Source organism: Acomys minous (assembly GCF_964271855.1).
Source record: "Acomys minous genome assembly, chromosome: 7".
Lineage (NCBI taxonomy): Eukaryota > Metazoa > Chordata > Mammalia > Rodentia > Muridae > Acomys > Acomys minous.
In genome coordinates this window covers 102,163,534-102,175,903 of record NC_140488.1, presented here as the reverse complement: position 1 = coordinate 102,175,903, position 12,370 = coordinate 102,163,534, and the positions used below count along the sequence as shown (strand labels likewise).

At 38.9% G+C, this 12,370-nt stretch overlaps 1 protein-coding gene across 1 annotated transcript; it reads right to left on the bottom strand.

Annotated features, from left to right (window-relative positions):
- Positions 1-7,546: 7,546 nt before the first annotated feature.
- LOC311602031 (uncharacterized protein) lies at positions 7,547-10,918 on the bottom strand (the record flags this gene model as incomplete). Its single annotated transcript, XM_084789737.1, has 3 exons — positions 10,864-10,918; positions 10,382-10,494; positions 7,547-8,285 (listed from the first exon to the last, which is right to left on the bottom strand). Exons 2-3 carry the CDS (start codon positions 10,408-10,410, stop codon positions 7,547-7,549), a joined length of 768 nt encoding a protein of 255 aa, XP_084645863.1. The 5' UTR covers positions 10,411-10,494; positions 10,864-10,918.
- Between the last annotated feature and the right edge of the window lie 1,452 nt (positions 10,919-12,370).

Genomic DNA, 12,370 nt, shown 5'->3' with positions numbered 1-12,370 from the left:
GATAGAAAGGCTTTGACCTTAGGTCAACATGGTTGTCAATATGATCAGACTGAGTATTGTATGTGTATTGTCAAGGTTTAATTGCTGGATGAATATTTATATGGTAAAGCAAAAATACAGATCTTGTTTGATGTTGCTTTGGAACAAGGTCATTCAGTGGAGTATTCAAGACCTGAAAATGGATATAGAAACAATGAAGAAATCACAAACTTAGGAAATCCTGGAGAGAGAAAACATAGGAGGGAGAACAGCAACTACACACACAAGCATCAACAGAATATGAGATATGGAAGAAAGAATCTCAGGCTAAGAGGATATGATTGAAGAAGATGACAAATTTATTGGTCAAAGAAAAGATTAAATATGGAAGGGTCCTCACACATATCTTCCAAGAAATCTGGGCCACTAAACTTACAATAATAAGAATAGAAGAAGGAGAAGACTCTCAGCTCCATGGCTCAGAAATTATTTTCAACAAAATCATATTGGAAAATTTCCCCAACCTAAAGAAATAGATGCCTACACATGTATAAGAAGCTTATAGAATACCAAATAGATTGGACAAGAAAAGAAAATTTTCCTGCCACATAGTGATCAAAACACTATATGTACAGAATAGACTATTAAAACCTTAAAGGGAAAAAGGTCAAGTAAAATATAAAGACAGACATCAGAATTCCACCCAGCTTTTCAAAAGAGACTCAATAAAACAGAGTTGCCTGGGCAGACATGTTGCAGACTCTAAGAGACCACAGATATCAGTCCAGACTACTCTACTCAGTAAATTGTAAGCAGCATAGACAGATAAAACAAGATATTCAATGACAAAATCAAATTTAAACAATAACTATTTGCAAATCTCACCCTATGGAATATACTAGAAGGAAAAATTCCAACCCAAAGAGGTAAATTACACCCCAGAGGACAAAAAAATAAATAACTCTACACCAGAAAATATAAAGGAAGGTTAAAAAAACACATACACACACATTTTGCTACAATAACATGAGCATAAAAGGAGCTAACAATCATTGGTCACTAATATCTCTTAACACAAATGGACTCAATTCCCCAGTCAAAAGATACAGACTAACAGAATGGGTGCAAAAATAGGATCCATTAATCTGCTTTATGCAAGAAACCTACCTCAGCAACAAACACAGACACTACCTCAGGGTAAAGGGGTGGAAATAGGTTTCCAAAGAAAATGTATGCAAGAAGCAAGCTGGGGTGGCCGTTCTAATATCTAATGAAGTAGATTTTCTACCAAAATTAATAAAAAGAGATAGGAAGGACACTTCATACTTATCAAAGGAAAAGTCCACCAAGTTGATGTCTTAATCCTGAACACTTACAATCCAAATGCAATGGCACCTACATTCATAAAAGAAACATTACTGAAGCTTAAATAACACATTAATAGCTAGAGACTTGCAAACTCCACTATTACCAATGGACTGGTCAATGGGACAGAGACTAAAGAGAAATGATGAAACTAACCAATGTTATGAATAAAATGGACTCAATAAACAAATATCTCCAGAACATTTCACCTGAAAACAAAAGAATATACCATCTCAGAATTACAAGGAACACTCTCCAAAATTGAACATATAGTCTCTAATGTGGACATTCAGAATTTAGAGACAATATTGTGAATTTGTTTGAAGCATTAAGTAGAGAACAGACTGAATATGTGACTCCAAGTAGGAAAGAGAGCAACTGTCAATATGGGGAAGGGAGAGATTACAGTTTCAAAAGAGTATTTAAGGGAATTTGCTATTTTATTACATGTGAGTGAACACATTTTCAAGTTGTGATTACATTTTCTTTTGTACTTCAAATATTTAGCTAATATTATCCTGTTTTATATTCTAAATGTGTGCCTGGATCCGTGTGACTGAATCCATATTCTTTGTCATCATCATCATCATCATCATCATCATCATCATCATCATCATCATCATACATTTTATTATTTTAAACAATGGTTAAGTTAGAATCTATTTCATCAGATCAGATTCTTCCTCTCCCCTAAGTCCCTATATATCCTCTTCCAATCCCTGCCCACCCAATTTTAGGTTTTCTCAAAAAGACAAACAAAACCTAATACTACAAAACCAAGAAAACAACCTTCCAAATAAGAAATCCTATAGTCAAAATGTAGGAAATTAAAAGCAGATAAAACAGCTTTTGTTGGTCAACTACTCTGGATCCTGAGGTCAGTTTTGAAGTTGTTAATAAACAGAATGTAGTGTCAAGAATATACAAATAACCACTTTTTTACTTTAAAAAATTATTTAGTTATTCCATTTACCTCCCAATTGTAGGCCCTCCCTTCATTCCTCTGGTCCCTCCCACCCCTCCCCCTCCCCTAACCTTCAGAAAAGGGGAGAGCCTCCTATTAATCCACTACAGCATATCCTGTCACATCAGGACTGAGCACTTCCACTTTCACACTGTCCTGGCAAGGTAGTACTGCCAGGGGGAAGTGATTGAAAACCATGCTACAGAGAACTTGTCAGAGACAGCCCCAATCCTGTTTCCATGGGATACACATCAAAACCAAGCTTGCCATTGGGTACATATGTGTAAGAGCCAAGGTCGAGTTCATGCATGGTCCTCAGTTTGTGCATCACTCTCCGTAAGATACCCCCTTGTCCCAAGTTAGTGGGCCCTGTTTGTCCACTTGCGGAGCTCGTGTCTCCTCCAAGTCCTATTTTCCACACACTCTTCCCCAAGGTTCCTTGTGCTCAGCCCAATATTTGGCTGTGAGTCTTAGCCCGTGCTTCATTTTGTTTCTCAGTGGAGACATTCATAGGACAGCCATGCTAGACTCCCATTTCTAAACAAAGTAGAGTATCATTAATAATATCAGCGGTTGGCTCCCTCCCATGAGGTGGGTCTCAGTTTTGGCTGGACATTGGTTGGGCATTCCCTCAGTCTCTGCTTTATCTTTATCCCTGCAGGTTTTGCAATACATTTTGGGTTGAAGATTTTGTGGGTGAGTTGGTGTTGTCCTCCCTCTACCAGGAATCTTGTGTGGTTTGAGGGAATCTTCTATGAACCCTGCTACTATGGGCCTCACCTAGAGTCATCCCCATGTCCCCTCAGGTGACTACCCTGTTGCAGGTCTTCAGTTTGAGTCTGAGTTGCCTCCACTCACAGTGTCTCTTCTCTCTGCAAGCCCTCTGTCTTCCTCCTACTCTCCCCACATCTTATCTCCATGTTCACTTACCTCAGTGTTCCCTTTCTTATCCTGTTCCCACTTTTGTCTATTTGCCTTTCTGAGTGAGATTCACCCATCTTCCTTTGGGTTCTCCTTGTTACTTACTTTCTTTGGGTCAGTGAATTGTAGTATAGCTGTAGTTATCCCGCACTATATGGTTAATATATGCTTATAAGTGTTCTCTGAGGCTAATGATGTTCTGTTACTGTATTAATGTGTAACTCTAATTTTATGACATAGAGTCTCATATTCTTTGTGTCTTTCCGTATTGGGGGTTGTGGCTTTTGCAACCTGCTCAGAACACTAACATTTACTTTCTCTCAATGAGCTTCACATGTCTATTACTTTCAGTCCTGAGCAGGTAACTGTCATGTTGTTTTTTCTACCTGTGTCAGACGGCTAGCTGTCACCTTCTGTCTCGCACACTTCTTTATTCAACTATCACTTTATTTTTTGCCTACTGTCTGCATTTTCTTTGTTGCTCATATAATCTGTATCTATTTGCTTAATAACCTAGACACTACTCTTGGAGCACAGCTTCTCACATGATTATCTTATAATAAGAAAAAATTGTTTCTTGAAATACATCCCTGAGCCATGGCACAAGCATTATACTAAAAAACACTACCACTACCATGACCACCACCACCATCATTACCACCACCACCACCACCACCACTGCTAGTTGTGAAAGATTTGGTTTATGTGTAAACATGTTTTTGTTTCCATCCCAGGTGTGGAATATGGGGGCTTTCCAAATTTGTCCATATATGATAATTGTCTCTGAGGGGGCACATCACGTTTGCCAGCTACACCTCATGCAGAGGCATGGTCTTTGTCAGTGTGGAGAAAAGCCAGTCCCAAAGATAGAGTGAGGGTTCTGAGAAAGAAGAAGGATTCTGGGGCTCCCTTCCATGCTGCTCCTGGTTGCTGTTGATGCAGTGAGATGAGAAATCAGAGACATTCTGAAATAAAGATTGAACTTATCCCGAGGAACCCGACGACCCTAAACAGCAGGAATTGTCTAAGAAAAACTGTACCCCCTCTCCCCACTAACCTTTTTCTCTCCTATCTGGTGTTAGCATGTTGGAAGGGATTTTGGTGGAGTAAGGAGAAAGAGATTACAAAGTATCCAAAATAAAATTAGTTGTTTAAAGTATGCCAATTGCTACTACCACTACTACTATTACTACTACTAGTACTACTACAACAACAACAACAACAACAACTTCTTCTTCTTCTTCTTCTTCTTCTTCTTCTTCTTCTTCTTCTTCTTCTTCTTCTTCTTCTTCTTCTTCTTCTTCATTTCTGTCTCTCTCTCTGTCTCGCTCTGTCTCTCTCTGTCTTTCTCCCATGCCTACCTTCACTACACACACACACACACACACACACACACACACACACACACACACTCCACATGAATACGAAGAAAGATATAAATAAAATTATATGATATTGTGATACATGAGGATATGAAATGGAAAAGTAGTGGACTTGGGAACAATAATTTAGATTGCTGAGTAGACAGGAACTAGAATCACAGAAAAGAAATGAACTTGCTCACTTCATTGTCTTTAAAAGATTTTAAAAGTTAGTTCAAGTGGGATGGAAGACTGACTTTAAATGTAAGCATAATCATTGCATGGGATGTGTTCTTAGCCTCATAAGACATAGAAAGTTAGGTATGAACCAGCATCCATTCATCTGTCTTCAAAACAGTTGATGCACTGGGACAAAAAACCTTATGTTATTGCTCCAGTGATTTCTCAGCCATGGTGGAGTATCCCTTCAAATTGAGAACTGTGAGTTGTTTATGTCAGGTATTTGATTATAAGTGGGATTTAAGTATATAACACAGTGGGTTTGCATAATGAAGGTGGAATAACAGCATCTACAGAGAATCAATATGCATGCAGCATAACACACTCCCAGAAGCTCAACCTGCAGAAGAATGGAAACTAATGTAATCAGAAAGACAGCCATGACTGTGTTGAAAATCCTACAAAGTTGGCACATGGATTAGTCCCTTCTAGATGTTGATAATTTGGGGGTAGTAATGGCAAAGTCTTTGGCTTGAATTTCTCTGCCTAATCAGATGCACATTGCTCACATCTGCATCCAAGCTAATGCACTTGTGAGTATTCACTTGAAACATTAGGAGAATGCTAACTGAAATCACGAATATTCACTAACTCAAGAGTGAAGGATATCATCAGATAGTGCACGAAAACTAAGGCAGACATTTTGCTACATTGCTATAAGCCTACTGATTTTATGTTTCCACTACTTTGAAGTAAAGGTAATTTCTGTTGTTAAATAACAATGAAAGCATGCAAAAATGTGGGAACATGATGTTTAGATAACCTGCATCTGTCCCCATTACTTTGCATTGCCTGTTTACTGAGGCATGTAGGCATGTTCTTCTCATAGGCAAAGCCCATAAAACTTCGCTGGATCTCCATGCATGACTGAAAGCAGTAAGACAAGAATAACATAGGTGGTCTGGAGAGATGGCTCAGAGGTTAAGAGCACTGGGCTCCATTTCTAGAGGTCCTGAGTTCAATTCCCAGCAACCACATGGTGTCTCCCAACCATTTGAAATGAGACATGGTGCTCTCTTCTGGAGTGTAAGAAGAACATTGTATGCATAATAAATAAATAAATATTAAAAAGAAAACATAGGCATCATTTTTTTAACCTTTTTCCAATCTTTTGCTATGGATCCTTAAAAGTATGGTCACGTCTCTGGCCCCATTTACTGAGGCATGTAGGCATGTTCATCTCACAAGCTATGTTCATAAAACTTTACATGAATACTAGTCATGAAGGAAAGCCTTAAGATAACTATGTTCCTGTCTCCAGGCATTGTCCTAAACTGGAAATGACCCTCTATTCCAAGAGCAACAAAATTTCACCAAGAGATATGGCAATAATTTTGCCTGGGAATGCTGTGTACTTGAGTAAGAACATCCTTGCCAAAAGATCCAAGTGCTCTGCTCTGGTAAAGAGCACCAGATACCGGAGAAAACATGGGCATGCCTTCACCTTCAAAGGGACTCTTTAATGATGCAAGTTTTCTGCTCCCTTTCCCCAATCAATTATTTTTTTAACACTAAAGCCCTTCTCTACTCTCAATGTGGTTTGGGTACCACTGGACTACTGAATCTGTTGTTGATCACAACAGATGCATTTGATTTTTTTCCAGTCATGATTCATCTCTTTCTTAGTGTGCTGGGAAAGGAGGAAAGTCTTCCTTCACATGCAGCACAAGATTGGGACTTGGCATTAAGCTCCATTTTTAAAACAAGCATGCAGCAACAATGTTTACCAGTGCTCCTCTGGTATGCATGGCTTCTTCAAACCTTTCACATGGATGTCTAACTCATTTTTATACTTAAGTTTCCTAGCTGATGATTTAACTTCTTCCTTCGCTAAGGTCTCATCCCACATTAGATTCTGAAAGCTGTGACTGAGGAAAAAAGACCAAAGTGAAAATAAGGCTTTCTAGGAGAAAACTTCCTGCAGGCGTTGAGCTGCCAATTAGGAAACACTATTTTCCAGCTACAACCTGAGAAGACACACAGAGTCAGAAGCTCTGCTTAGAGATACAGACACTGAATTCCAGACGCCATCGCCTTCCACTATCTCTCCAATCTGGAAAGGGCTTTTCATTGACTCAATGAGAACACCTGTTTCTCTTTGGGACTGAATGGATCCAGGACACCCTTTGGGGGCTTACCCATCTTCAGTATAACCCTCTCACCATTCTTGAGATTCAATACACCACAATCATGCCCATAACCCACTCAGTTGCTACCACAGTGATCACTTCTGCACATCAGAACACACTAGAAATGCCTGGGTATTTCCTCTATTCCTATAAATTAATATATCATCAGAGGTTAGAAGCATCCTCAGTGCATAGTTCCCATTCCTTCTGCCCCCCATACCCAAAAAAGCAGGACTTTCAGCCGTGCCACGTTTAGAAACACTGCTCTGCCCACAATACACAAAAGGACTTAAGTGTCTCCAACATGATATATGGTTACATTCCTGTGTGTTGTGTTTTCACTTTAACAACAAACATCATAATTTGTTTGGTCTTTTGAATCATGGAATTTTCATTTCATCAGTGTTTTTGCTTGCCAGAGAAAGTTGTCACTGCCTGAGCACATTTTCTTGTCTTACACGGTTTAGGATGTGAATACCTTAAAAGAAGAAACATAATCAACATGTACAACACGATATAAGATCCAAACACAGCCTCAAAATTAAAGTGATGCTTTATTTTAAATGAGAAGATAACTTCATGAATTATTATGTCAGTGCAGAAATTTGGCCATGGAGTCCCCTGCCACAACTTGCAAACATCAACACCCTTATTTCAGGTCTTTGGTCCACCTGTTTGGAAGAAAGCTTGTCCTTCCTGTTATACTGTGCTTTCAATGACCTGACCTCAAAAAAGAACATAATCACACCAACGAGGGAAAAAGTGGCTGTCAGGACACCTAATGGGACCACTTCAGTTCTGTGTTTCTTAATCAGATCTACTTTGTTAACTGGAAAGTTGTGTGGAAAGTCAAGGGTGGTTTCACCAAAGAGATCTACTACGTGGTTCAAGGTCACTGAAATAATGGTACAAAGGCTACTGAGAAACAGAATTGGGATACAGCACTTGTAGCACAGTATTTGAATCTTATGGACCGAGGCACTGATAATGCTGACCCTAATGGCTGCTGAGCTAAAAATCACCACAACGGGTTTTATCAGCATTGCCAGTAATATCAGAGTCTGGGCACATCGAAATTCGGGTGAAACGGTCCAATCTGAGTTGATAGGGCTGTGCACCAGAATTCTGGTCATAGTACCAGAGATGTTAAATTCTCGATAGTAATAAGCTTCCCAGAGTCCGATGTACACAAGCTGAACCATCTTGTCGTCGAATTCCCAGAGACGCCAGTATTTGCTGTTTGCAAGGATTATTCCACATCCCGAAGATAAGACGCTGAAAACTAAGCCAGCCAGTCTGAAGATCCACTCCTTCACTCCAGCAAATCTGAAGATGAGATAGTACAAGTACAGATCAAGCAGGGCTACACAAAGGAAGGGTGGGAAAGAGAATGTGTCATAGTTTACAGAGTACTAAGTACTCACACTTTGCTCCTCCTGTCACAAAATTTTATTTAAGCGGTCTATATAAAAATTAGGACTCTTAATACTAGTTAACTATGGATAAGAAGCCTTGAGATATATGACTGTGGCAAGAGTCCAGATTTTAGGATGACGTTTTAACAATAATTTTACAGTATGCTTCAATTGCTGCTATGTTGCTATTTGTTAATTATGAATTTCTATACTTGAAATTGTTGGTGGAGTAAGAGTTTGCAGTATCCTGGTAAGTGAAGACAGGAGAGTGGTATAGAGTTGAGGACATCCTATTGGGCCTGTAGGTTAGAGAAGCATGTGAGAAGGGGAAATAGAAGGATCCAGTAGGTCCTGGACTCCTACAAGAAGAAAATTATGATGGGTGGATCTGGGCCCAGGCATCCTGCTCAAACTATGGCACCAGCAAAGAACAATATATGCAATAAACTTCGAACCCCCACTCAGATCTAGCCAATGGACAAGACATTCTCCACAGTTGAGTGGAGAGTGGGGACTGACTTTCACATGAACTCTGGTGCCCCACATTTGATTACATCCCCTGAATGGGGAGCTCTGGTGGCACTCAGAGGAAGGATATCTGGGTGCCAAGAAAGACTTGATACCCTATGAGCATATAAAGGGGAGGCAGTTGCCCTCAGTCATAGTCATATGGGAGGGGAGTAGGGGGAAAGAGGGAGAGGGGAGGAATGGGAGGATAGAAGGGATGGGATAACAATTGAGGCAGAGTATAAATAAATTATGTACATGAGTTTGCCGTATAATTGAAGTGATGCTTACTGGATCCTTCCTTGCAAAAAAGAACCATTATGAATAGCCTGAGTGAGTGTTCCAAAATTATGAATGATCAAATTATTTTAGGGGATTATTGCATGATTCTTGCTAGATTCTTGGGCATCTGTATAACCCTTCACAAGGAACAAGCAAAAAATAGTATATGCCAGTTATGTCAAACAAGTACATATCTGATTTCTTTCCATATGTGAGAATATATGACTGTAAGAATTCAGTAAAACTTAATGTTTAGTAGACTAAGGATAGTGGAGAGGATAAGATCATAATTACATTCATATTTTCTAAACAGTGATTACTTCATTAGTAGAAATCTATGTGTAATATTTCGTAATTAAAACCAACATTAACACAAAGTTAAATTTTTCTTTGTATTCAAATAGGGATAAAACTTGATGGTACAGTGATGATTACATCCTATGTGTGAGGTTCTGTGTTTATACACCAGGAACTTAGGACTATATTTATGCATGTAAAAATATGAATAATCATGAATATGTGAATTTTCTATATGCTAGTCAATATTTCACCTTGCAAAAAACTGGCTTCATTTGGTTGTAACAGATAAAGTCTGCTGAGGTATTTAGGTAAACCAATATCATCTTAGACAAAATACACTTCACATTAATATTATGAAGCAACACATTTAGATCTTCTGTCAATTCACACATTTGACTGTATCAACAACAAAAATGAGAAAAATATGCTGAGATATCCTGATGAGTAATTTACCCCAATGGAAGAAGGCGAATATCATCAGTGACTCCACCATGTGCATAATATCTTTGCCATTAGACATACAGAAAGTTGAGGGGCCACAAAAGGGATCTCCTTGCCTGCAGCCATTATCGACAAACTACCTAATGTTCCAGAATCTTCTGTGGATTGTACTTCTTAAAAGGGGGAAGTGAGCAGATTACTACCTCATAAATTATATGAAGAAGATGATTTTGCTCTTGATGATGGCTTGGATATCACCATGAGTACATTCAGGCCACAGCATGTCCAAGGCAATGGACGGCAGGACAAGTATGTTTTTAAGCATAAATTAAGTCAGGAAAGAGAATTTTTTTTGCCAGACAAATGAGCTATCTTGGCAGCATGTGATGCCACTCTTGTCTGAACCCCAATGGTAGAGTCTACATTTTTTAAAGAACCAAGTTGAATGACTTTGTATATCATATTTGAAGTTTGTACCTTTTAGTGTTGGAGATGAAGGCATCCATTTTGAAGATGCAAATATCACCAGTCTTCTTCTGAGTCACTGGAAATATTGATCAGAGAGGAAGTCACATGAAGAGCTGAAGTACCTGAGTGGAAGAAGTTCTGTTAGGCACATACTCCTGCTCAGAAGAAAGCCTTGCTGATTCCTGGGCTTTAACCAACCTCTGAATTCATCACTCATGCTTTGCTTAGTTTGAACCTTTGTTTAATACTTCAGGATATTAGTAACCCTCCAATGTTACCCACACAATTATTTCATGTATACAGCCCAGGCCCTGGAAGCTTACCATTCACACACTTGGCTATTTGGCACTGATGTTCATCAGGAATTACTCAAATGGGAGGAATGTCCAAAATCAGCCTAATCTATATGTCAGAGTCATTCTTTGGCATTCTCTTTCCTGGGATAGTGAAGGTGAGTAATGAAAATCACATGGAAAACACAAACCTCTTACCTTTTTATTTCTCTTCTAGAAAGTCCAAATATTGGCGACTGCCACCATAAGAGAAATGTTACTGTACACATTCTCAAGTTTCCATGACCACCATGGCTAGGCTGTGAATTCCAAGCAATGGCAAGGTTCCAGTGGTTACGGATCAAATGCCAGAGTGAAATCTTTAAAAATGAGTTTGTTATTAATGTCATTCATCAAATACCCTCTGTAACTTATTAGAACCCTGTGAAGACTTACTTTTGTTGTCTACTTGAGCACATCAGAAATTAACCTAAAAGCACTGGTCATACATGTAGGGGGCAGTTTTCTTTATTAAGTACTTTGAAATACAAAGAGTCACTTTTTAACCAGATCTTTGGTGTGAGTAGACATTTCATTAATAGAGATCATTTGAGATGAGAAGATCCAGCCTTAATTTGGACCACATCATTGGCTGGCAGCCTATATAAAGAACATGGAAGGAAGCTTGTTATGTTTGTCTGCTCGCTCTCACTCTCACTACAAACCCATTCCCTCACTGGCACTGAAGCTTACTTTCTGATTGTAGAATGTGCTTAAGCCTAGTTGAGACATGTAGACTTTTTGACAGAACAACTACTTCACACTTTGTCCTTTTGTAGACAGCCATTGTTTGACCTGCTGGCCCACACCCTGTAATCCACTCTAAAATACTGCCTTCATCCATTATAGATAGATAGATATTGACAGATGGAGATTGATCAGACATTCAGTCATACATTCATTTGTACAGCATGCATACATACATGCATACATACAAATTGCATAGAGAAAAAGAGAAATAAATTCTGATACCCTTAAGAATCCTGATGAATAAAGATTTTGCTGCAAGAAGTTAATCTAGAGCAATAAATGCATAAGTAGTATTCTTTTTTGAGATACCTGGGAAGACTTCCCAATTTGCCACACTTATAGTTATTGGACTCTCCTCCAGTTACTGAAGCCTCTCACGGAATCTCAGAGAGAACTAGAAGCTCATGGTTTGAACTATTTTAACAAACTTAAACAGAGAAATACAACTGATTATCCTGATCCACCAATTGTGAGGGACAAGAGATTTGGTGAATCTGCATATGAAGCATTTAGAAATTTGTGGAATGCAAAAACAAATAATGATGATGATGATGATGATGATGATGATGATGATGATGATGGCTTGTTGGTTGGTTTTGGCCTCATCAGAGTGGAACATGGGGAAGAAATACATCCAAAACCTGTCTGATTCTTGGAGTAAATATCAGTGAATGTTATAAGTTCCCCGAAGCTTAGGCTGATGACATCTTATGTGTGAATACCACAGGGAGGTACTTCCCTAGGAGGGTGAATTCCAGAAGCAAGAAACTTCTTCAGCAGTGTCCTGGGTTAAGCTTCCATTTCTTTGGGCTTCCAGGGTAAATTGCTCTTCTTTTCACTATAGAGTAGATTCAGAGTCCTGAGCATTTCCTAATACACAGCCTGATTTCTATCCTACTTTAAAATTTCCTCCACT